Source organism: Ursus americanus, chromosome 3 (assembly GCF_024610735.1).
Source record: "Ursus americanus isolate L20-20 chromosome 3, mUrsAme1.1.p, whole genome shotgun sequence".
Taxonomy (NCBI): Eukaryota; Metazoa; Chordata; class Mammalia; order Carnivora; family Ursidae; genus Ursus; species Ursus americanus.
In genome coordinates this window covers 58,311,958-58,335,121 of record NC_142129.1, presented here as the reverse complement: position 1 = coordinate 58,335,121, position 23,164 = coordinate 58,311,958, and the positions used below count along the sequence as shown (strand labels likewise).

At 36.9% G+C, this 23,164-nt stretch overlaps 1 protein-coding gene across 6 annotated transcripts in view; it reads right to left on the bottom strand.

The window, feature by feature from the left end:
• The window catches only part of DGKB (diacylglycerol kinase beta), a 682,497-nt gene that overhangs the window by 484,381 nt on the left and 174,952 nt on the right, over positions 1-23,164 (bottom strand). For all 6 annotated transcript variants that reach the window (XM_087861011.1, XM_087861009.1, XM_087861012.1 and 3 more), the window contains 2 exons: positions 20,568-20,721; positions 4,600-4,740 (listed from right to left, as the gene is read on the bottom strand). In XM_087861011.1, the coding sequence (XP_087717137.1) occupies positions 4,600-4,740; positions 20,568-20,721 (295 nt within the window). The remainder of the gene's footprint in view (positions 1-4,599; positions 4,741-20,567; positions 20,722-23,164) is intronic.

Sequence of the window (23,164 nt, the reverse complement as noted above, 5' to 3'; positions counted from 1 at the left end):
GCATCAGGCTCCCTGCTCAGCAGAGGGTCTGCTTCTCTCTCTCCCTCTTCCTCTGCTTCTCCTCCTCATTTGTGTTCTCTCTCTCTCAAATAAACAAATAAAATCTTAAAAAAAAAAAAGTCGCAGTGTAAATGAATTTAGTATTATTCCATGCCTTAAATAATTCACATTCTTTTTCTCTTCTCAATCACCCATTGACTTCAATACAATTCCATTTAAGTATCATTTACTGAGCATCTGTCTGTTGAAATACACACACACATGGTAGGTGCTAGGGTGGAAAGTTAGACAGTGCAAGGGTACAAGAAAGAGTAAAATGAATTCGATTAGGAGGTGGCAAGAGGATTCATGACATGAGCTGGGCCTCAAGTATATACTGGAGTGGCTCTGTTATATACTGAGGGAACACCCCCGGCAAATGCACATTAGAAGCCAAGGTATAAAGATGGAAAATCTGGGGTTTGTCTCATGATTGAAAAGTAGATCCATGTGACAGGGACGTTGCTCACGCATGTGTGTACAGGTCAAAGCCAAATGCAGGACTGACAAAGTGTGTTGGGGGGGTCAAACTGTGGAGTCAAATCAGTGTATAGTTGCTAAGTTAAGGGCTTATGTATTATTCAACAGGGAACTGTCAAAGGGACACATTCACCCTGAGTCAGAAGAGGAAGAGGAAAGAACATGTCTAGAAGTTGACAAGTTTTAGGTGACATGAAAGGAAGTTACAAGAATTCACACCTAATAAGTAAGATGATGATTAAGTAGGTAGGTGTTAGAACAATGAAGCATCTGGATTAACTTTTAGCTAGAAGAAGTTGACGACCAGCGAAACACCAAAGGCATGGTAGGCCAGCTGAGGTTTTGAGTAGAGTTATCACCCGTAGAATTAGCTTTTTATTTTATGAAATCTCTGCCACCTCAGTATACAAGAAAAGAAATTAGGTGCCTAAAACTAAGGGTCAAAGAATGATTGGCATCATGGATTATGGGGTCAGTCTATTAGTTGAAGGGATGGGGGTCCAAAAAGCAGCAGGCAAATTCAGGAGGAAGGGAAATGGTTAAGAGACAAGAATAATTAACTTATTTGTATTTCACAGAACAAACATTTATGTGAACTAGATAAACGTGAAGGAATTTATGTGAGAAAATATTGGTTCATTTAATCTTCATAGCAAACATATGAGATAGATATTACTATGGTTCCAACCTTACAGTTGGAGAAACTGAGGCCTAAAGAGTTTTTTGTTTTTGTTTTTGTTTTTTTTTAATATGTCCCAGGCACTAATAAGTGTCAAAGCTAGGATGCATTCAATTAGTGAAACCAAGAGTCTGGGCTCTTAGGTACTGTGCTATGCTATATTTAAATTAAAAGTAGGAGAGGGGGAAGTTAAGTGACCACAGTTTGTGGTCAAAGTAAAATATTAAAGTTTAAAATTTTAGAATAAGAGCAGTCTTTAGAAATTACAAGGCATGGGGTATTGCTGCAGAAGTTGGTGGCTGAAATAAAATGGGGGTGAGGTCACAGAATTTGAGGAATGCAAGGAAACTAAAAGAGGGAGATATCGGATGGCTCTCCAGAAGTATTGTAGCAGGCTTAAGGTGAAGAGGGCCAATCAGCCTTGGTACAGTGTTCTCATCCATGCACCAGGATGGTTGGTAACTGACACCAACACGGAGAGAGAAAAATGGAATCCCCCACGATCTCAACACGTATACACAAAAACACACATGCACACCTGCTCTGCAAGGGTCCATGGCAGCAGGTGAATAAACACCATCTACCTGATCGGGCCTCAGTATAAGCAAAGTTCTCAGTGAGAAAATATAATTGGAGCAGGTAAAGGAATTTGAAGAAATGGCACTAATCAGTGGGAAGTTCAAGAGCTTTTGTTTGTTTCCTTTCAAAGGAAAAAAATGATCTCTATTCTAAACATTGTGTAAATGCCTGGCAGAAAAGATAGATGGGAAGATGAGAGGTGACAGTAAGTGACGGATAGATTTTTTTTAAAACATTATTTTGGGGGTAAAAGTATTCCTTTTATAAACATTTACAACAATGTCATTATTTTATCTAATAACCCAGGTAAAAGAACCTACCAAATACTGTTGCTGTTCAGCAATTTGGAGAAAAAAATCCTCCTTTCAGAGAAATTGCATGTGTGTCTGTTTTCATGGCACACAGGAACTACATAAACCAGGACACCTCAAAATGCAGGCCCCCTGCAGCAGCAACATCAGCGTCACCTGGAAGCCTGTTATAAATGAAAATTCTAAGGGCCCCCCTCTAGGCCTACTGACTTGCCTCTACTGCATTTGGGGCACAGAACAAGCCATGTGTTCATAAGCCCTGCAGGGGATCTTAAGTGAGACAAAGTTTAAGAACTTCTGGTCTAAGCCAGTGTGCGTGTGTTTCTTTCTGTTAGCTACCTAGAAATTAAGATCCAAATTCAGCGTTCACCAGCCAAAGTTAATTGTATTAAGCACTTGCTCATATTTATTTCTGTGTTAGTTTTAATTACTTTTTCTGTTTTTTTTTTTTCTTTCCTCTAGTTTATGTTGTGTTTAATAAGTCACGACCCTTGGGGAAATAAGTACATATTAAATTAACCACAAATATTCAATTTCTTTCCAGTATTACTGAAAATATATTTCAAGGTTAAAAATTTAAAAATCTATAACTATAGAAGAATACATGAAATGTCTGATGGTAGAAGAGGAACAATGTCTAGTCCACTGACAGGAGGGTGGGTGAGAGGAATGGATTCTGAATTTACCGAGGGAGGGAAGGGGCGGGCACTGGCATTTAAGAAACAAGACAAAAAACGAGCTCCCGATAATTAAGAACCAGGTTAAGTTCCTCCACATGGGAGGACGGCAGAGAGGGGAATAGAGCAGAGCGGAGTGAGACACCTTCATGTGTCTGAAGCTGACATTCATCTACTTTAAAGAGCCTGGTGAAAACCACAGTGATGGTGTCAGGCCCCAACAATTCTACCCAAGACAAGAGTCTGAAGCAACGGTTAAGGAAAAAGGCAGACACGCCTGGATCTGATGTAGGCTTGAAAAAGAGCTGGAAAATTCAAAGACGGCACAAAAGGAAGGGGGTTGAAAACAATGAAGAAAGGTCGGTGGCACATGGGTTTGACCTGATTCGTCAAGGATTTTTAAGCGACAGTCTGCCTGCGGTTGTGGACAAAGACTGTTGATTCATAAATTCACATTGAAAACTGAAAAGCATGCCTCTTAGGAATTCTACCTTAAAAATAAAACACATGCAGTCGACATAAAAATAATTAAAATACGACACAAAGAGCATGTTGAACAGGAGTGACGGTGCCTTCATTCCATCTCAGACCTGGAAAAAAGTCTGTGCTGTTGTGTTTTTAAAATCATCCCAAACACAGACCTGATAACACCTGAGAAAACTTTCTCCTTGGCTGTCGCTTCAACTGAAATTCCCTGAACATTAATATTTATTTTGGAATGAGAGAGATTTCTGTATGTCCTTAGGAATACAAATAAATCTTGAAATGCAAATATTCAACATTTAGGAATAATAAATATGCATTTTAAAAATGATGTTAATATGGTTTATTCATAACTTACGCATGTATGACTTAGTCATACTATAGTAAATTCTTTATTAGTAAGAGAAATATTATCAACATGTTACTATTACATTTAACTAAACATGTTTTCCAATCATAATTCTGAGACATCATGGTGTTCTATACTTGCTTGAAAATATCAAGTTTAGAATTTATTATCTTCACTATCATTTCAGTAGCAAGAATTCTTAATTCACTTTATGCCATCCAATATAATCAAGTTAATCAGGTTACTGAACAAGCCACCAGCTCTATGTTTAGCAGGGGCTTTGGAGACAAGACCAGACTACTAAAGGTTCAGGTTTAGAGTAAATATTTGAAAAATATTTTCCTGCATTGCAGTGAGTACGGTTTGCCACCAGAGAGAGCTCAGACACTATAGTTTATTAAAGACAGTACTTTATTTCTTTTCAACTAGATAGAAATTCTTTATCTGAAATACTTGCTCTATTGTAGCAAGAAAAAAAAAAAGCTATTGTTTATTTATAACATCCAGAGTCAAATCCTATACATGAAACTTTCATGCTTGACATGTGAGAAATCATTTATTTCTGGCAAAGACGGTATCAGTGCTGAAGTTTTCAAGGAAGATTGCCAATAGAGATTCAGGTCATCTGTGTACAGCGAACCCCTTTGTTGACTAAGAAAAAGACCTCCTCACATACTAGAAATAAAGGCTTTTTCAAAACAACTCAAATGACACTTTCCAATATCATCGTGTTACCAAACTGAGGGACAGTCAAGAAAGTCACCTGACCAACATGCTGAAGAAATACTCCTTAATAAAAGGAACTTGGTGCAAACCTGAAATTGATATATTCATAACATCCTTTGTCTGATTCCCAGTTGAAGGAATTTTTATTTATTAACCAAATCACTTCATTTAATGAAAATTTACACAACCGTAGTAGATACAGTTTTAAATTCATCACTATCTAGTCCCTTCCTTACCCCCTGCCATGATAAGTAAACTAAATAAAGAAGCACATACATTCAAGTTTATCCTCCGGTCTTCCTCTTTCAAGGAGAGAGAGATAACAGACAATGTCCTTCAGATGGATTACTTCTGGGGAACACGTATTTGCAGGAGAAGTACGGGGAGGGGTGATGGCACCTTTATTCATTCTCAGACCTGGAAAAAAAAAAATTCCCTTTATATTCGTAAAAATATCCATACAGTATTTTCAAAGAAAAAGACAACTAAGAAAATAAGTAACGCATAGACCATGTAGAGAACTATATATTTTTAAGTAAAAAATAGCCAAACTCTCTGGAACTCTAGGATAGCAGAGTCAGACATATTCTATGATTATTGTAAATAATTCAGAGTTTTTTGGTATTCAGGGACATAAGATTGCTCCATTTGCCTCGAAGAGCATGTTGGGGTCAGAATTCTCTCGTCCAGGGTGAGCTGGTAGACAGATATGAACACATGAAAAACCACTTTCCTCTTCCACCTTTCTCTGCTTTACAAAGTGACAACATAAATCAGTTAAGAAGATACTAAAAATTGGCCTTTCACGAAACACTGAAGAAGAGACTTGAGTCTGTCACAATATGATTTATATGTTGATAATCAGAAATCATTCATTCAGAAAAACACATATTTATGTCAAATATTTGTGGGCACCATGAATAAAACATCCTTTTTCCCCATCAAGAAATCTGCTCATGAGTAAGAAAGGGAACATAAACAAAAATCCACTTGAACATGATAGATACTTAATTAGAGAGGTAAGAACCTATGACTATCCTTTAGTTTTAATATGGTTCATAATTTTATTTCTGAAATCCATTCACTGTGCTTATTCCAAGGCAAGGGCAGAGAACTCGAATGCCTGTTTGCAACAGCGGATGACTGCAGATTATCTAGCCAATAATGACTGAAATGAAACTCCTCTACAGTAAATGGTTAATTCCATCTAACAGAGACACCTGTGAAACCAGATCATTGGTACCTGACAAGACCTGAAGGCAAACCCCAACTATCCTTTAAGGTTATATGGCAAACAAGGGGTGTTTGGGTGAAACAGCTAATGGGCTGAACGGCTACTAGATTCCTAATCAACCGGGAGTTACTAGAATGGAGGGAATAATCCCAACCAAAGACAGTTCTTCAAGGCTATCAGTCCATAGCATGCCTCTACCTAACCATATCTCGTGCCCTTGTCTATCTCCTTTGATGAATAACTTCGATGGAATGAATACCTGGCATCTCCTCCAGCCATCTGAAGACAGCCAGCATATCATTTAATGGATTATGAAATTACTTTCATCACTCACAGTGTTACTACTAATAAAAGTACCATTTATTGAGTGTCAAATACGCGGCAGGCACTGTGCTGAAGCTGTAACATGGACCGTTTCACTCAATTCCCACTTTAACTCTATGAGGTAGATTGCAATATTCCCAGTTTACAGGCTTAGAGTTCCACAGCTGGCAAATCCATCCTCTTTATTCTACACTAATAAATGACAAACTATTTTTGTTCAAAAATAGAAAGAGTAAGAAAGAAAAACAATTTACATGTGAATCCAGCAGAAGCCCTTTTATTCTCCCTCCCTCTCTTGCCCTCCCCTTTCTGTCTCTTAACATTAGTAGGTTCCATAATCGCCCCAAACCTTCTTTTCTATGTTAAACTATTCTCTTCTATTTCATTCTTAAAATTCTGTCAAAGACCCTCTAAATTGAATTCACCACCCATTAATCGGTCACAGCCCACATTTTGAAAAACACTGCTTTACATCTTTCTTTCATGTTTTTGTTTTTATCAAAGTTGTACTTATATCAAATATAGCTCTATGCTTCACATTAATTCTACTTCTGTTTATAGCTATTGAAAATGAGATATAGTTATAAATTGACTTTTCTTAACAAAAATGTCACTGTATGTCTAATACAAACTAATATAGTTATTTTTAAAAACAAAAGAAGGCAGGGAATTGAAGACGATCGTGATTCTACCTAACCAACTAAATGTTGGCCAGCTGCAGGAATAAGCAGTTCCAGCTAATGATAAAAGACATTTTGGCACTGACCTTTGACATGACCATAACTTCCAGACTTGGAAAACACAGCACTTGAGTTATGATCGGATAAACTATGACCTAACCCATCCTGCCTGATGAGCTAATCCTCTCTTCTCTGCTTCCCTCCCCGTTATGATACTGAAATGATTTAATCAGCTTGATTTAACTCTTGTACAAAACCTCAGAACAAAACAAGAAAGAAGGAAAAGAACATGTTATGACATTCATTTGAAAGAATGCCAACCACATCATATATTTTCACTGATTTAGAACACCTCATGATCATTTGTTTGTATAAAACTAGAGTGCATGGTATTTCTTTATCGGCTTTCATAATACCGAATATAAACAATTTGGAGAATGTGAGGACAACATAGCTTTCGGTTTGCCTTTCTCATAAGTAATTTCATATTGAACAGAAGCATACAAATCTAATTTAGATTTAGCCCCACCCTTTTGAAAAAGCATATTATTATACTAAAATGATTTTAGACAAAATGAGTAAGTATTTTTCATTTTCTGTTCATGGCAGGTTGTAAACTAAAAGCTGTATCATATTCATGTCACAGTTTTGTATTTTAAAGAATTTAAAGTTTATTTTTTAAAAAAAATTATGGGCTTATATGGCAACGCACACTGAAGAACTAATCAACTCTTCCCCAAATTCAGACAAAGTTTTTGTTTTGGTTCCTTAGTGAGTGATAAAATACAGTTTTTGCAATGACCTTTAGGGTGCATCAAAAGATCTTTTTCTCAATTACGTCATAACAAAAAACTTCTTAGAGCAGGGCTTGACTAAATCTTGAGGTGTTGAGTTGAGGAAAAAATCTCACAGGTTTGTTCCTGCTCCTACTCTTGTCCCCAAGATGAGCTCACTTTCACTTCTGTGGTGAAAACGTTTCTTCATATTTTCATTGAATTTTCTGAAAGCAGGCCCTGGGGCCTCAATCTGTCTTCATAGAGACTTTTTCTACCCTATTCTACTGTTAACATATTTTTTTTTCCTTTCCTTAAATCTGGCTGGAGGTCTTTTCCACTACTTATCTCCTTCACTGCCGTAAAAAGTTCTTTGTCTTTCAAGCAGACTGTACTAAGGTTTATTCGGAACACAAGAAACAACACAAGTGGCAAACGAGAAGTTGCAAGCCCCCCTGACGACAGCTTTTCAAGGAGATGGTAAATGGAACCCTACGTTCCTCTTTAGCAGCAGTGGTTTCTGATGAAGAGGCTCAAAATTCTATGTTCCATTAAGGAAGGCCATTTTAATCCATCCCATCTTCAGTGAAACTCTTTAGAATTGGGACGGAACACAAAGCTAGGCAAAACTTTTGCCTCAAGTGGTCAATAGTTAGCTTTAAAGAAAATGTGATTAATTGACACCCAATTTGCAGGCTCACTGACTTGCCCAAGGTTATGCTTCTTTGAATATTTCCTCACAAAAGTGAAGCAAGTGTACACACACACACACACACACCATTTATGTTCACATACCAATATATGTCTATACATATATACTGTAATGAACAAGAAAGCACAACATAAAGTGAAAAAATAAGCATTGTAATTAGTGTATTGGTTTCATTAGGAAAAACTGTCTTGTACTTTGAAAGCATTTTTCTGTTTTATGATGATTTCAGTGTGTGTTTGTACACCTTCTTACATATAAATATTCCTCAAAGTTTTAATTACCAAAATATTTAGCATTAGTCAAATTGAGCAGTGCCTACTATTCTCGCATTCTTCAAGCACATGATTTTCATTGTACTTCAATCTAAATACTCAATTTCTTGAAACAAAAACCTAAAAAGTTTTGTTTTAATAGATATTTTAATTCTAGCTTCAAGGTGCAATTATTAGCAAATACATTTTGGGAACATGTTCAACTATTGCCTCTGCTCCAGTTTGTTTTACTGTCAAACACATGTAGCTCAGAAAATGAAAAGGAGATTGTTATATCCATTGTTTCCCTTCATCTATCAAAATGGAATATTCAAAACTAATAACATGAATTACATTTCTAAACGTATAAGGCAAAAAAAAAACCACTCGGGCAATTTGGCTTTTCCATTTTTCAACACCGGTTTAACTTTCAGAAATTTATCAGGCTTAGAAACGATTTGTCATAGCATAATCACATTTCCAATATCCATATTAATAGTCACAATGAGTAGCACACACAATCAAGATTAAAAACAATTGTTTGGTATTGTCGGACATTTCATGATTTTCAGAGTTAACCTTCCAACTATGCTTGCTTTAGGATAGTATTATAATTTTTTTTATGCTTGTACAAACTGGCAGCAAAATGAGAGACTGGGTTACAAATCAATAAGGAATGTAAAATATACATAAAGTGAGGACAGGCAGTGGGATACCTTCCCTGACAGGAGACTGGGGTCAGCAAATTTTCTGTAAGAACATTCTCTGGATTTCATCTGTTTGGACATTGGCAAAAACCCCAAACAAGCAATAATAAGGAACCAGGCTTGAAGCACAGGTCTTTGGGGGTGATGTTCTAGAAGCAGAGCAACCCCCATAAAGGAGTAGTAATAATAACATGCCTGGCTGTGTCCCAGCAACACTTAAACACGGTGGTCTGATTTGACCCTACAATTCTATTTTAGACACAAGAGGGTGGAAAATCAGAGAGTAAAGTAAACCTCTGATCATCATGTAGCAATCTGGGGAGTCAAGAACTGAAGACAAGATATCTGATTCCAAACCTTTGGGTCTTTTATTTTATTTTATTTATTTTTTTAAAGATTTTTATTTATTTATTTGACAGAGAGAGAGACAGCCATCAAGAGAGGGAACACAAGCAGGGGGAGTGGGAGAGGAAGAAGCAGGCTCCCAGCAGAGCAGGGAGCCCAATGCGGGGCTTGATCCCAGGACCCTGGGATCATGCCCTAAGCCAAAGGCAGACACTTAACGACTGAGCCACCCAGGTGCCCCAAAACCTTAGGGTCTTTTAAAGCAGTAAAATCAAGATCTGTCTACATCAATTATGTCTACTAAAATAGTCTGCAATGATAGAAATATGCTACACATGCACTGTTCAATATGGTAGTACTACCCACATGAAATTAAGCACATGAAATATGGCTGGTACAAATGAGGAATTGAATTTTTATCTTATTTACTTGCCAACTAATTTAAATTTAAATTAAATAGGTACATTGGGCTAAAGGCTACCATATTAGACAGTACTGACGACATACCATCATCTATGGGTAGAGAAGTGAAAGTTGATTGAATTACTCCATGTCTTGAGTATACCTAAGTATGAGAATAAAACTACCACATATAAAAAAGTCATGATAACAACTTTAATTTTTGTCACATTAAAAAGAAATCCCAATACCACCAATGGGTATTTATCCAAAGAAAATAAAAACACTAACTTGAAAATAAAAACACTAACATCCTTATGGGGGTACTGAAGCATTATTTACAATAGCCAAGACATGGAAGGACCCCAAGTGTCCATCCATAGATGAATAGAAAAAGAAGCAGTGGCTTTTACACAAAATGGAATACTATGCAGTCACCAAAAAGGTTGAGATCTTGTCATTTGTGACAGCATGGATGGACCAGAAGGGTATGATGCTGAGTGAAATAAGTCCATCAGAGGAAGACAAGTACCATATTATTTCACTCATATGTGTACTCTGAGAAATAAAACAAATGAAAAAGCAGAAGAAGAAGACCCATAAGAGAAGAAACTTATGGTTTCCAGAAGGAAGGGGCTAGGAGATGGTGGCAAAATGGGTGAAGAGTAGTGAGATACAGGCTTCCAGCTATTGGATGAATATGCCACAGGAATGAAATGTACAGCTTAGCAAATATAGTCAATGGTGTTATAATAGCATTGTATAGCCAAAGACAGTAGCTAAACTTGTGGGTAAGAATAGACAGCATAACCTATAAACTTGTTGAATCTTTTTGTTGTATACGTGAAACTAATCTAATTTTGTGTGTCAACTGTACTTCAATTAACAAAAAATACGGGTTTGTGGGTGGCTCAGTGGGTTAAGTGTCTGCCTTCAGCTAAGGTCACGATCCCAGAGTCCAGGGATCGAGCCCACGTCAGGCTCCCTGCTCAGCGGGGAGTCTGTTTCTCCCTCTGCCCCTCCCCCTGCTACTTCTCTCTCTCACTCACTCTCTCTCTCTTAAATAAATAAAATCTTTTTAAAAAATGAAAAATAAATTTAAAAAAAGTACAAGTCACAGGGATGAGGTGGAGGGAGGGGAGTGGCAGGAACATGGTCAAAAGGTACAAACTTCTAGTTATAAAATAAGTAAGTACTAGCGATGCAAGCTATAACACGATGACCATAGTTAGCACTATTACATGATAGTAGTTGTTAAGAGAGTAGATCCTAAGAGTTCTCATTATAAGGGAAAAAAATGTTTTTGTTTTTGCTTTTGACTTTTATTGTATCTATATAAGATTATGGATAGTACCTAAACTTCTTTTGGCCATCATTTCACAATATATGTGAGTCAAACCAGTATGCTGTTCACCTTAAACGTACACAGTGATGTATGTCAATTCTGTCTTAATAAAACAAAGAACAAAAATCAAAACAAAAGAAATCCCAATAATACTTCATAATTTTTACTGTACTCTTTCAGAATGAGTGACATTGGATGGGGGAGGGGGAAACTATATTGAATTTGATCTTTCCCTATGTCTGCAAACTAAAATGCTGGACAATAATTTGTTTAATGAAAAATGGTAATGGCTGACGTGCACTGAACACTCATAATGTACCTAATACATTATGGTTTTGAGTCCACCAGCACCCAGTACAATGCACACACTTATCATCTCCATTTTACATTTGTCAGAACAGAGGCAAAGACAAGTAGGGCAGCCATAATCCAAAAGGAAGTGTCAATTGAGATTTTATATGAAGTATAATTCTGCGGGCTAGAGAGAAAACGAAATCAGAGGAATCTGTCTCCCGCCTCTCAATAAATGACCTTTTGTCTTTGGAGTCTGGTATTCAAGACTCTTAAGAGTGTGTACATTGATTATTTCATAAACCTTTGGAATGAAAGTAGAAATCCTAGTCACAGCTGAGAGCTCTAAATGTTCACCTTCCACTCAGGCCATTCCTTGGGCCATCCATAATAAAACACATGTGTGAGATACATACACACACACGCGTGCACTTGCACATGTAAAAATAAACATGCATATATTCATATTTCCCAAATTGTTACCAGCATTTTGTTATAGGGAAATGGATTATGGACACTTTTTTCTTTTTGCTTATCTGCATTTTCTAATAGGTATATAACTAGCATGACTTTATAAATATAAACCAAAATAGATATTAAGAACCTTTAATATTAGTCATGTAAAACCAAGTTCTAGGATAAAGCACTGAACACACAAGATTAAAAAATCCCATTTTTATAGGGCTTTCATTCCAATGGATTAAAACCAATGTTCAGTACCATTGCATTTTTTTTTTTTTTTTAGCTATTACTAGGTATTTTAGAGCATATCACTAGTTACAAAGACTTATGACTGATTTTGAGGCGCCTGGGTGGCTCAGTCAGTTAAGTGTCCAACTCTTGATTTTGGCTCAGGTCATGATCTCAGGGTTGTGAGATGGAGTCTTGCGTCAGGCTCCGCACTGGGCATGGAGCCTGCTTAAGATCTTCTCTCCCCTCCCCTCTGCTCCTCACCCTATCTTAAAAAAAAAAAAAAAAAAAAAAGGAAAGAAAGGAAAGAAAAAAGAAGAAAAAGTTATGACTGATTTTGGGCTCTAAAAAGTACAAAATGTCCTATTTGCCTTTGTAAGAATAAAAAACTATAAATAATATTCATGAGCATGACAGGTAACAATCTTAATACTATCATTTAAAATGCAATCATTAACATGTAACTGAAAATACAAAAATCCCTTTATACTGTGTGAATATATCTAATGGTAAAGATGGCAAATTTGAAGACCAGCATTTTACTTAAAATATTCAGATAGAAGAAAAAAGAAACCTATATAATCAAGTCCAATATATTCAAACGCATTTAATAATTAAAGGGGAGGTTTGGGGCAACTTTTCCTTTACTGACAGTAATTTTATCATGAATAGGGCCTTAAAGTGTAGATTTTTCTGTGGTTTCAGTGAAGAGTTTTCAGAGTTTCAGGATAAAAAATTTATTGGAGTAAAATAATTTGTGGCTTACTACTACTACTACTATTTAGAAGAGTGAATTTGGTACTATAAAAGCATAAGAAATGTAATGCTCGATGTAAATAAATGTTAACTGGTCAATGGATAGGAATTATTTTTATTTCTAGAGCACTTGTATGTAGGTATGTAAGTCTATCAACATTAACAAATGCAAAAATGAATTTAAATTCCCAGTACGTGCCAAGAAGCTTCCTATCTCATAGTCACACAAGCCTTGAACTCTGTTCAGTTTGTGTTTTTTGGGACCTTGTCTACCCTTTTTTGCATTGTGGAAACTTTAGTAGCTTATTAGACACAAAAGACCTATAAAGCTACCTATGGTGAAAATACACATGCACATACACACACACATACACGCACACACACGTATTTTTAATATCCTCAAGACAGTCCTGATAAGAGTAATAATTTCTTCTCAGCACAATTAATGAAGTGTGTCTTTTGGCAAGAACATCCAGTAAGGTCATTTGGCAAAACAACATTTTCCCAAAGGTTCAAATACCTCATTTGCATTGTGCAATTTTCTGTTCTTAATTTGATTAACTTCCTTATGGACAAAAAGAAATTCTTTTTTCTTTTCTGTCTAAAAATATTACCTGTGTTATGACTCTCTGGTCATATCAAAAACATAAAAAGAATTACATTTACTAATGATATTGTGGCTTAACAGCATAAATCAATTAATCATTGTCATATTGGATGGGCAATGAGAGGAACCAAAAATAAAGTACTTTAACTCTTTCAGAGGTGACTGTTATTATCCTCAATCTCAAATTTCTTCTTGACTCTTTCGTACCTTCAAGCCTTATGCCCCTTCATGATTGCTTCCACCCCACTGGCTTAAAACTGTTTAACAGCTCTCTGATTTTACCACGGGGCCTTGGCTCCTTTCTTGGCCTCTTCTCCGGCTGCTCTCTTCCAGTCACTTCATCTGCTCCAGCCCATGGATTCAAGGCATAGATCCAGATCTCTCCGTACTCAGCAACTCTACCTTCCTCTAACTCCTAAGGCCATAGGACTCTGATTCTGCCAGGACTACTCCCACAACCCTCCCTCCAGCCATGCTGATATTTTCAAGGTCATAATTACCATCTAGTCTGGGACCATCAAAAATAATCTCGGGAAGCCTGGTTGGCTCAGTCAGTTAAGCGTCTGCCTTCGGCTCAGGTCATGATCTCAGGGTCCTGGTATGGTACCCAGTGTTGGGCTCCCTGCTCAGTGGGGAGTCTGCCTCTCCCTTTCCCTCTGTCTCTCCCCACCACTTGTGCTCTCTCTCTCTCAAATAAATAAAAATAAAATCTTTTAAAAACATGATCTTGTGACCCTTATTCCAGTTTCTGTTGTTCATGAGAAATTCGGGGCTCCGAGTCATCCTCAGTTTCAATCTGTACTTTCTATCTAGCCAGTGTTTGCTAATAGCACTCCTTACCTTACCTTCTGACATGCTATGTACATTTTTACTTATTTACTAAAATGTAATTGACTATGTGAAGGGAAGTAGTTTAGTTTTATTCACTGAAATTTGACTATTGTGTGTGTGCGGGGAGGACACATTGTAAGTGATCAATAAATATTTGTGAATGATATAAAATATTACTCATCCATAAGAAAGAATGAAATCTTGCCAACTAGAACAACATAGATGGATCTAGAGTATAATGCTAAGCAAAATAAGTCAGTCAAGGAAAGACAAATACCATATGATTTTATTCATATGTAGAATTTAAGAAACAAAATAAACAAGCAAAGGGAAAAAGAGAGAGAGAGAGAAACCAAGAGACAGACTCTTAACCATAGAGAACAAACTGATGGTTACTAGAGGCAAGGTGGATGGAGGGATGGATGAACTAGGTGATGGGGATTAAGGAGTGTACTTGTTGTGATGAGCACTCAGTGATACATGGGAATGTTGAATCACTGTATTGTACACCTGAAACTAATATAACACTGTATGCAAACTATACTAGATTCAAAATTTATTTAAAAAATTTAAAAATAAATAAATATTTATGAATGAAGTCATACTGAGTGTCTTATAGTTCACATACTATCCTTTGATGGGGCATTTTTTTTAATTGGAGTAGAAATATACATGTTTTCTCTTCTTGAAACGCCCTTCCATCCTCTCCTACAAGTACCTGTCCCTACCTCTACTTAAACTAGACACTTTCGATTTATGATTAAAATCTCAGTCAGACGATCTTGATAAATACATGACAACTATTATTTTATTGTAATATAACTGATCACCTAATTGTCTGTCTTTCCGCATGGTTCTAAAGGATCCTAAGCTTTCAGGTGGAATTTCTTGCACATAAGGTGTTTTAAAAAAAAAAGAATGGTGGAAGAGTGCCTGGGTGGCTCAGTCGGTCAAATGTCTGACTCTGATTTCAGCCCAGGTCATGATCTCAGAGTTGTGAGAATGAGCCCCATGTCTCTCTCTCTCCCTCTCCGTCAGCTACTTCCCCACACCTCAAAAAAAAAAAAAAAAAAAAAAAGTGGAATGCATGAATTAATTAATTGATTAAATAAATAAATAAATAAATGTTACATCTGGCCAAGACACTACACGATCTGATATAAAGGGTGCCAGGAAATCTTCTTTTTCTGCCCTATAATACAAACAATAACAACAACAACAACAACAACAACAAAACACTTGCCCTAACCTATAGCTAGTAACAGACATTTACTCTCACAAAGTCAACATTTTAGACATTGTGGAGCCAAAGAGAAATATATAGTATAAGTGTCTGAACCAGGTAACAAACCAATTCCATTCTCTTTTAATTACTATATTCTTAGAGAAAGTGGAAGTTACTAATAACTACTGTTAACTGCTACCCTATACGATATGAGTGATCATTTAGTTGAAGGTGGTTAATTCCCAGAGTTGCTGTACAGAGTTGGTCGAGGTGGGTGTTAGGGAGGAGCAGGGATGCACCAGCTCTTCTACAAGAGACAGAAGGTGTAACTTATACAAGGTGCTAGGGTTGCTTCCCAGTGGCACACTCCAGGTATCCCACCCAGCATGTGCTATTCAATTAGAGTGACACATTCGCTGAGACTTGAAGGAGTTGGGTTTTGCTGTCACATAAGGGACCACAGCAGACATAAGTCACAGCAAACACTTCAGTATGTAAAGGGTCTGGGCTGCATGGGGCAAGAGATGAGAGAATCGGGACTATAGGCAGATTTATAAGCTACATGGTATTGTGCTCACTGCTATGAAACTCAGATTTTATCATTTTCTTAACTGCAATGCCCTGCCCTTGTAGTGGCATTAAAACCACCTTGATTGGGGGGGGGGGGATGGCAGGGGAGGGGAGGAAGTCTCAAAAGGTGTGGGAAGGCCAGTGACTGGCACTTCCTGTACTTACATCTCTCCTGCACCCCCTCCCTTCATCAAAGCAACTCTGCTTCAATTCGTTTTAAAGATCAAGGATTTAAATTCACATGAAAAATAAGAATTTAAAAAACTTTCCACAAGGTGATAGTGAAGGCCTGAAACTTGGAAATCCAAAAGTAATCTAATCAGGCTTCAGTGTTAGAAAGCACATCACGGAGATGAGAAGTCGGGGCCCAGCTGGGACCCATGCTAATGGATGTCTGTAACACAAACAATGATGGATCATACTGACACTGGCAGAATGTCTGAGAAGTTATAATGAGCAATAGAGAGCATTTTGTGATTAACTAAACATGAGGCATGAGGCGGTGCAGGGTGGAAGAGTCCAAGACTTTAGGATTGGAAAAGTGATAGATACTTGGGTTGCATTCACCAAGAGACAAGACAGAAAGAAGCAGGTGTGGGCAGAATATAATTATTTGACTTTCAAACACATTTAGTTTGATTCCTTATGGGACATCCAATGAAGAGTACCATCTGGAATACAGTTAATATATATTCTCTGTGAGCTGAAGAAACAGTTCTGGGTTGTATGGGGAATAATTAAGACATTTTATGTTAGTGCCTATTTTTTGTATGATGTGAAAAAAAAATTAACCTATTGAGAATGAGGGGAATCACTGGAATAAACTAAAGGAAGTTTATAAATTTTAGCCTAATTTATCTAGGAGACAGTATCAAGAATAAATACTTTTTATGGTAGATTTTTTAAAAAGCTGAAGAGGTGTTAAGAACATGTTACAACTGGATGTTAAGAATTTGTAGAGGCAACAATCTGCATATTTATGAAATTTCTCCTGGATTATTCTCAGTGTTCGAGTTGTAGGGACTGAAATATGAAATCATAATATTGATTCATGGTCAAGGGTATATGAGCCACTTGCCAAAAAACAAAGTTTCCAAATGATTGAACCATTCTGTAAACAGAGTAATTCAGGTGATAGATTCTGGGGATGAAGGTAAAATTAGAAGTTAGTCCTTGGGCTGGCAAACATGTGAGGCATTAGGGACCTGACATTCACAGTGAAGCAGAAGAGGTTATGAGAAAGCCGGAAAGACAGAGCAGTAGGGATATCTTCAAAAATTAAAAGTCCAACCTGGGAATAGTAGAAAGAATCATCTTACATTTTAAGTAGGTGATAAGAGGCACTTACACTGCAACAAAATATTAAAAGAAAATTAACTACACAAAATACCAGATGGATCAGTAGTTACTACAAGTTCCAACAAAAACCAACTAAACACACACACACACACACATACACACACACACACACACACACACACACACACCTTTAAGCCTCTTTATAACTATTTATTTAAGTTTTTTATTCTATAAAAACTAAATGTTTTACATTTACCATATATCCAATACTTGAATATTGTTCATTAACAAGAACAACATTTTTTCCCCAATTTAGTTTTGCTTTTTATTGAGAAACCATTGTTCAGTTGATATACAGTCAAGAATAGCTATCATATCCCTGTTGGTACTACAGTAATGAAATATGGTGAACTCTTGGGGGGAGGGGTGTAAACAAAACAGATCATAGCTCCTTTCTATTCAAAATTTATTTGTGATTTTTCATCCCAAATACACCTTGTGTAGATAACTTTGATTATGGCAAAGCAGGAGTCTAAAAAAAAACTATGTTCTACTATCAAAGATAAGTTTGAAAGAATATGGGGTTGAAAACAGTCCTACAAAGGACACCATGCACTTATGTTTTAAAATGTGGAGACTAAGTTTTGAAAAGGAATTCCAGTTCAATTTATTTTTTGCTGCATGAGAGCTACATAGCCCATCTTGCAATTCCTTTCAAGTGTATCTGTGCAGAATATGTGGCTGTCCCAAATGAACTACAAGCTGTTACCCTTTATTTTTTTTTTTTTCCATTTTGGAACCTGATTTGATTTCTACTCCTTGTAAATTTGGCATCTTATATGTAATACTTACTACATGCTATTTGGAGACAAGAGGGTTTGAGATTTTAATTTCTTACAAACCTACCTAATTAATTAGAGTCTCTCCTTTCTTCCCTCCAAGTCTGACACAATTACTCAGACAGACAACATCTCAAAAAATGCCCCCCCTTCTTCCTTCTTTCTCCATATGCTAGAATAGTATTGCTTCATATAAAATGAAAGAAGAGACAATTCTGTTATTTTATTCAGTCTATGGTACGTGCAGTCCATTTACAGCATGAAATGGAGAACAAGGAAGTTTTAATTTCTAGATCAAAGTCAGGAATTGCCCCCTTTTAAAACGTTCAGTGCAGAACAGTGGTAAGCTCCAAGAGTACACTGTAAGAACACACTAAATAAGACTCACTCAGAGAAAAACAAGTGGGGCGAGTCCTTTCAATGCATGATATAGGGGAATTCTTTAAGGAACTAAAATATCTTAAGGATAGTTAAAGATTATGATGAACATATTCAGTTATATATTTTGAAAGGATCAAAATATATCATGTGGAAGGTGTACACTTGTTTTAAAAAAGCTTGTGATTGGTGGAGGAAAGGTACATTATTTCATTAAAGGGAGGCAGCACAACGTAAAGCTTAGAAGTACGGAGTCTTCATCAGATTGCCTAAGCCTTGTTTATGATTCAACCAACGATTTCTTAATTGGGTGTTTTATTTTTTTTTAAATTTTAAATTTTTTAATTATTTTTTAAAAAATTTATTAGAGTGCCAAATATTAAACAACTCCTATCCCTCTACCCACACTTTGATATACTACTTCATGATGCTCGGGCTGGTAAGTTTCAAGACCAGTGTCTCCCCTGAGATTCCCAGGCCCCTTTCAGAGAATTTGTTAGGTCAAAATGATTGCTAATGATAATTCTGAGATATCATTTGCTTTTTCCCCTCTCATTCTCTCAGAGTGTACAGTAGAATTTTCAAGAGGCTGTATAACATATGATAGAGTAACAGAAACACAGAAGCAGATAGGAAGCCAGAGGTGAAAGAGATTTGCCACGATATCAAACAATGCCACTCTTCTCACAAATGGTTTTTAGTTTTGAAGTTATTTTTCAGAAAAATGTTATTTTTGTTAACATGTTGTTCATTGTTATTTTTACAATGTCTCACCTTTAGTATGGATAACACCCAAGTTCTTTGGGGTCCTAAATAATTTTAGGAACCCAAAAAAGTCCTGAGATCACAAAAAGTATGAGAAACGCTGCCGCAGACCACACTTCACCATTATGAGCTGGATTCCTATTGAGTTAACAGGGGGCACTAGAGAGACATGACAAGGAAGGAAGGAAGGAGAAGGGGCTGTTCCTGCTAGTTTGTCTTCACTTCCTGTTAGATCTCTCCAGCACACCTTTCCAGGAGCAACAGGTGCTAGTGTCCAGCTTATTTCCACATGGAGAAAGGCACAGTGAGCCTGGCTGCACAATCCTGCACAGACCATGGTGATGTTCCTAAGATGTCTGACTGCCAGGAAGCAAGACCCCCTGAGCTCCTGAGCTACCAAACCCAGAAGGAAGTATCACCTCCACAGAAGTCCCAGGGTGAGATCTGCCAGGCAGCCCCTTCCCAGCAGAACCCTGCATCCCAGTGCAAAGAAGTCCTTCCTCCAGGCTTCTGAGTTTTGATTAGTCCAGCCTAGGAGTGGCACATGCTTCCTGTGGTTCTACTTCTGCATTACCTTCGCATTTCTCTTTGGTTTTTCAACCCTCCAACACTGTTTAACCAATCACCTATTTTACATTCATTAAGGTAATACAGTGAGATTTTTGTTCTTCTGACTGGATGGAGCTGGACACAATTAGCAACAGGTATTAATTCATTAGACAGCTCTGAAAAGCTACACATAATGACAGAACCAATCATCTCCATGGTGATATTAAATTAAAAAAAAGTGTCTAAGAGAAAACCCAAAACTCTCCTACAAAAGTATGTTAGAAATTTACACAAGTGATATAAATATTATGTTTCCTACACATAACTGCTTTGTGACTACATTTTCATATATAAAGTTATCTATATTTAACTAGTCATTTCAAAGAGCACTTTTCCATATTTGATGGAAGTTTCTCTTAAGATTATTACCTAAACATAGACTTCTAAGACTCTGAATGACAAATGATGGATAATGATAAAGTATATTTTCTCTAATGTTTAGCTGTTACTACATTGGAGACACTTTAAATATCTTGCACAATCTTAGTATGAAAGTATAAATCCTGAAAGATATCTTAAGCAAATCATCTCTTCTCTTATAGAGAACTTGATACTGATTTTTGCTTCGAGGATTTTACTACATATACATTTTTAAAGTACATAATTAGACTTACCTCCTGAAAGGAGAGCAGGCTTACTTTTTACCATTGGACTAGAATGAGGAAATTTGTTGCTAAATGACATGAAAAGGTGTGCTGTGAAATCATCGGGAAGCTCTGCTTCTAGGAACGTCTTCATAAATAGCTTAAAACCTTCAAAATCTATCGTCTGGAAAAAAAAAATTAAACATATATTCTAAGACTCAGCCAATGTTAAGATTATGTTCTAAACTCAGAATCAACAGTTGTAGAATTGACCTCGAATATTTCTATATCCAAGTCCACAAAAGGACCGTAACTGTTTGAGAAATACAGGAAGCAGTCCTAGGCTAACTGCAGTGCTTAGATATATATACATCTTACCTGTGGCAGGGCAACAGGAAAGGCAGAAGCTTTCCAGTCAGACATTTCTATTTCCACACTATCTGTATCACCTTAAAAAAATCTACTCTTTGAAAGTTAGTTTCCTCCTCTGTAAATTGGGAGTAATATTCCCATTCCTGCGGAGTTACCATTACAACGAAATCAGGCAACTAATGTGAACATGCTAATGCAGAGTCGTGAACACAGCGGGAATACTCTGAATAAAAGACCTTCTCTTTTCTCCTTTCCTTGGCTCTAATGGTGACTCTTGTTCTCGACAACTGGAGAAAGGGGTTAATGTAAAAGTTTCACCATAATACCAACATCAATTGATATGAAATTTCAAAGTGAAATTCTAAAACTGCCCATGCAAACTTTCAAAGAAACCTATTTCAAGCTAAATCGTGGAAGGAACCGAGATGCCCTTCAACAGATGACTGGATTAAGAAGTTGTGGTCCATATATACAATGGAATATTACTCAGCTTTCAGAAAAATGATTTCTCAACATTTGCTGCAACATGGATGGTGCTGGAGGAGATAATGCTAAGTGAAATAAGTCAAGCAGAGAAAGACAATTATCATATGATTTCTCTCATCTATGGAACATAAGAACTAGGAAGATCGGTAGGGGAAGAAAGGGATAAAGAAAGGGGGGTAATCAGAAGGGGGAATGAAGCATGAGAGACTATGAGAAACAAACTGAGGGCCTCAGAGGGGAGGGGAGTGGGGGAATGGGATAGACTGGTGATGGGTAGTAAGGAGGGCACGTATTGCATGGTGTTATACGCAACTAATGAATCATCGAACTTTACATCGGAAACCGGGGATGTACTGTATGGTGACTAACGTAAAATAATAAAAAAACATTAAAATAAAAAAAAATCAAGATCCTTGCCCAGTCATATTCACTGCAGGTCTATAGAAAACAAACGAACAAAAAAACAGACATTTATTTGGAGAGAATCACTGGTACACTAAGAGTCTTCATGTCCACTCAGGGAAATGGTGATGGGAACCACCTTCTATCCTTGAGTTAAGTAGAGGATTTCATAGGAGCCACCTGGAGAGCTTGCTTCCTCTGAGGAGAGGGCAGTGGACCAGGATCTAACTCTTGCCTGGAAAATTGAGGACAAGAGTGTAGGTGCTTTGGGACAAAGGCAAGTAAATGGTACTATACTGGGCTTGGCCAACACCCTCACAACTGCAAGGACAATGACGCATAAATGTTTCCTGGAAATTGATGTAGACCATATGGAAGAGGCCAGTGGGGTTGTGTTGGGTCCCATCCAGTAGGCCATTTGAAAGGACAAGGAGACCTACAGAGAGAAAGCTGGAATAAAGCCACAGCTGTCCAGATCAAGAGAGTGCAAGGTCAATGGGCCTCATAGGAAGCCCTTGAAGGGCATTTTTTTTTCTACCCAGTTCAGTGTAACTGAGATGAAACTAAAAATAGGGCAAAAATGAAATTTGGCAGAAACTGATGTTCTTAATTTTGATCAAACTTCTGGCAGATGAGAATAAAGTTAATTCCTTAAACTGCTATTTTGGATAGAAAATGTATTTGTTCCATGTAATTATATTGGGGTAAGATGGTACAGAATGACCAATTTTATTATAGTATTATTTTGAATAAACCTAAAATGGAATATGACATACAGGGACATCACTAGAGAAAGTACATTTTGTAGATCAGATCATGTGCCAATTAAGAATATGTACTATGTATGCTTCTCTACCTTAATAGAATCTCAAGCCAGTAAAAAACCAAACCAAAAACAAAAAACAAAAAAACAAAAAACAAAAACAAACAAAAAAACCCAAAAAAAAACTTCTCTTTGTTTATTAATGGTTGCAAAACTCTGCCTACACCGCATTCTGACAATTTTCGTTAGTTTAATCTTGCTTTGCTTATTCATGAAGGGCACTTCAGACATTTACACTGGTGGCAGTAAAAAGACTTCATCTTCTTCCATGTATAAGAAATCACCACCTGCACAAAATATTATAAATTCTACTAGTGGAGTGAACCACACAATTAAAAACCATGAATAATATAAAAATATAAAGAACAGCCTCGGGTAGCAGAAGTACTTTCGAAAAGCCATTTGCTACCATGAATGAAACTGAGGTTTCAAGATACGCAGATAAGGCCATACCCAGACCACTGTATCCAAATGCGTTTTCTTGAGCAGAGATACCTTCTCTTACTAATAGGGTTCCTTAGGCGTGGCCTATCATGAGAGAAGT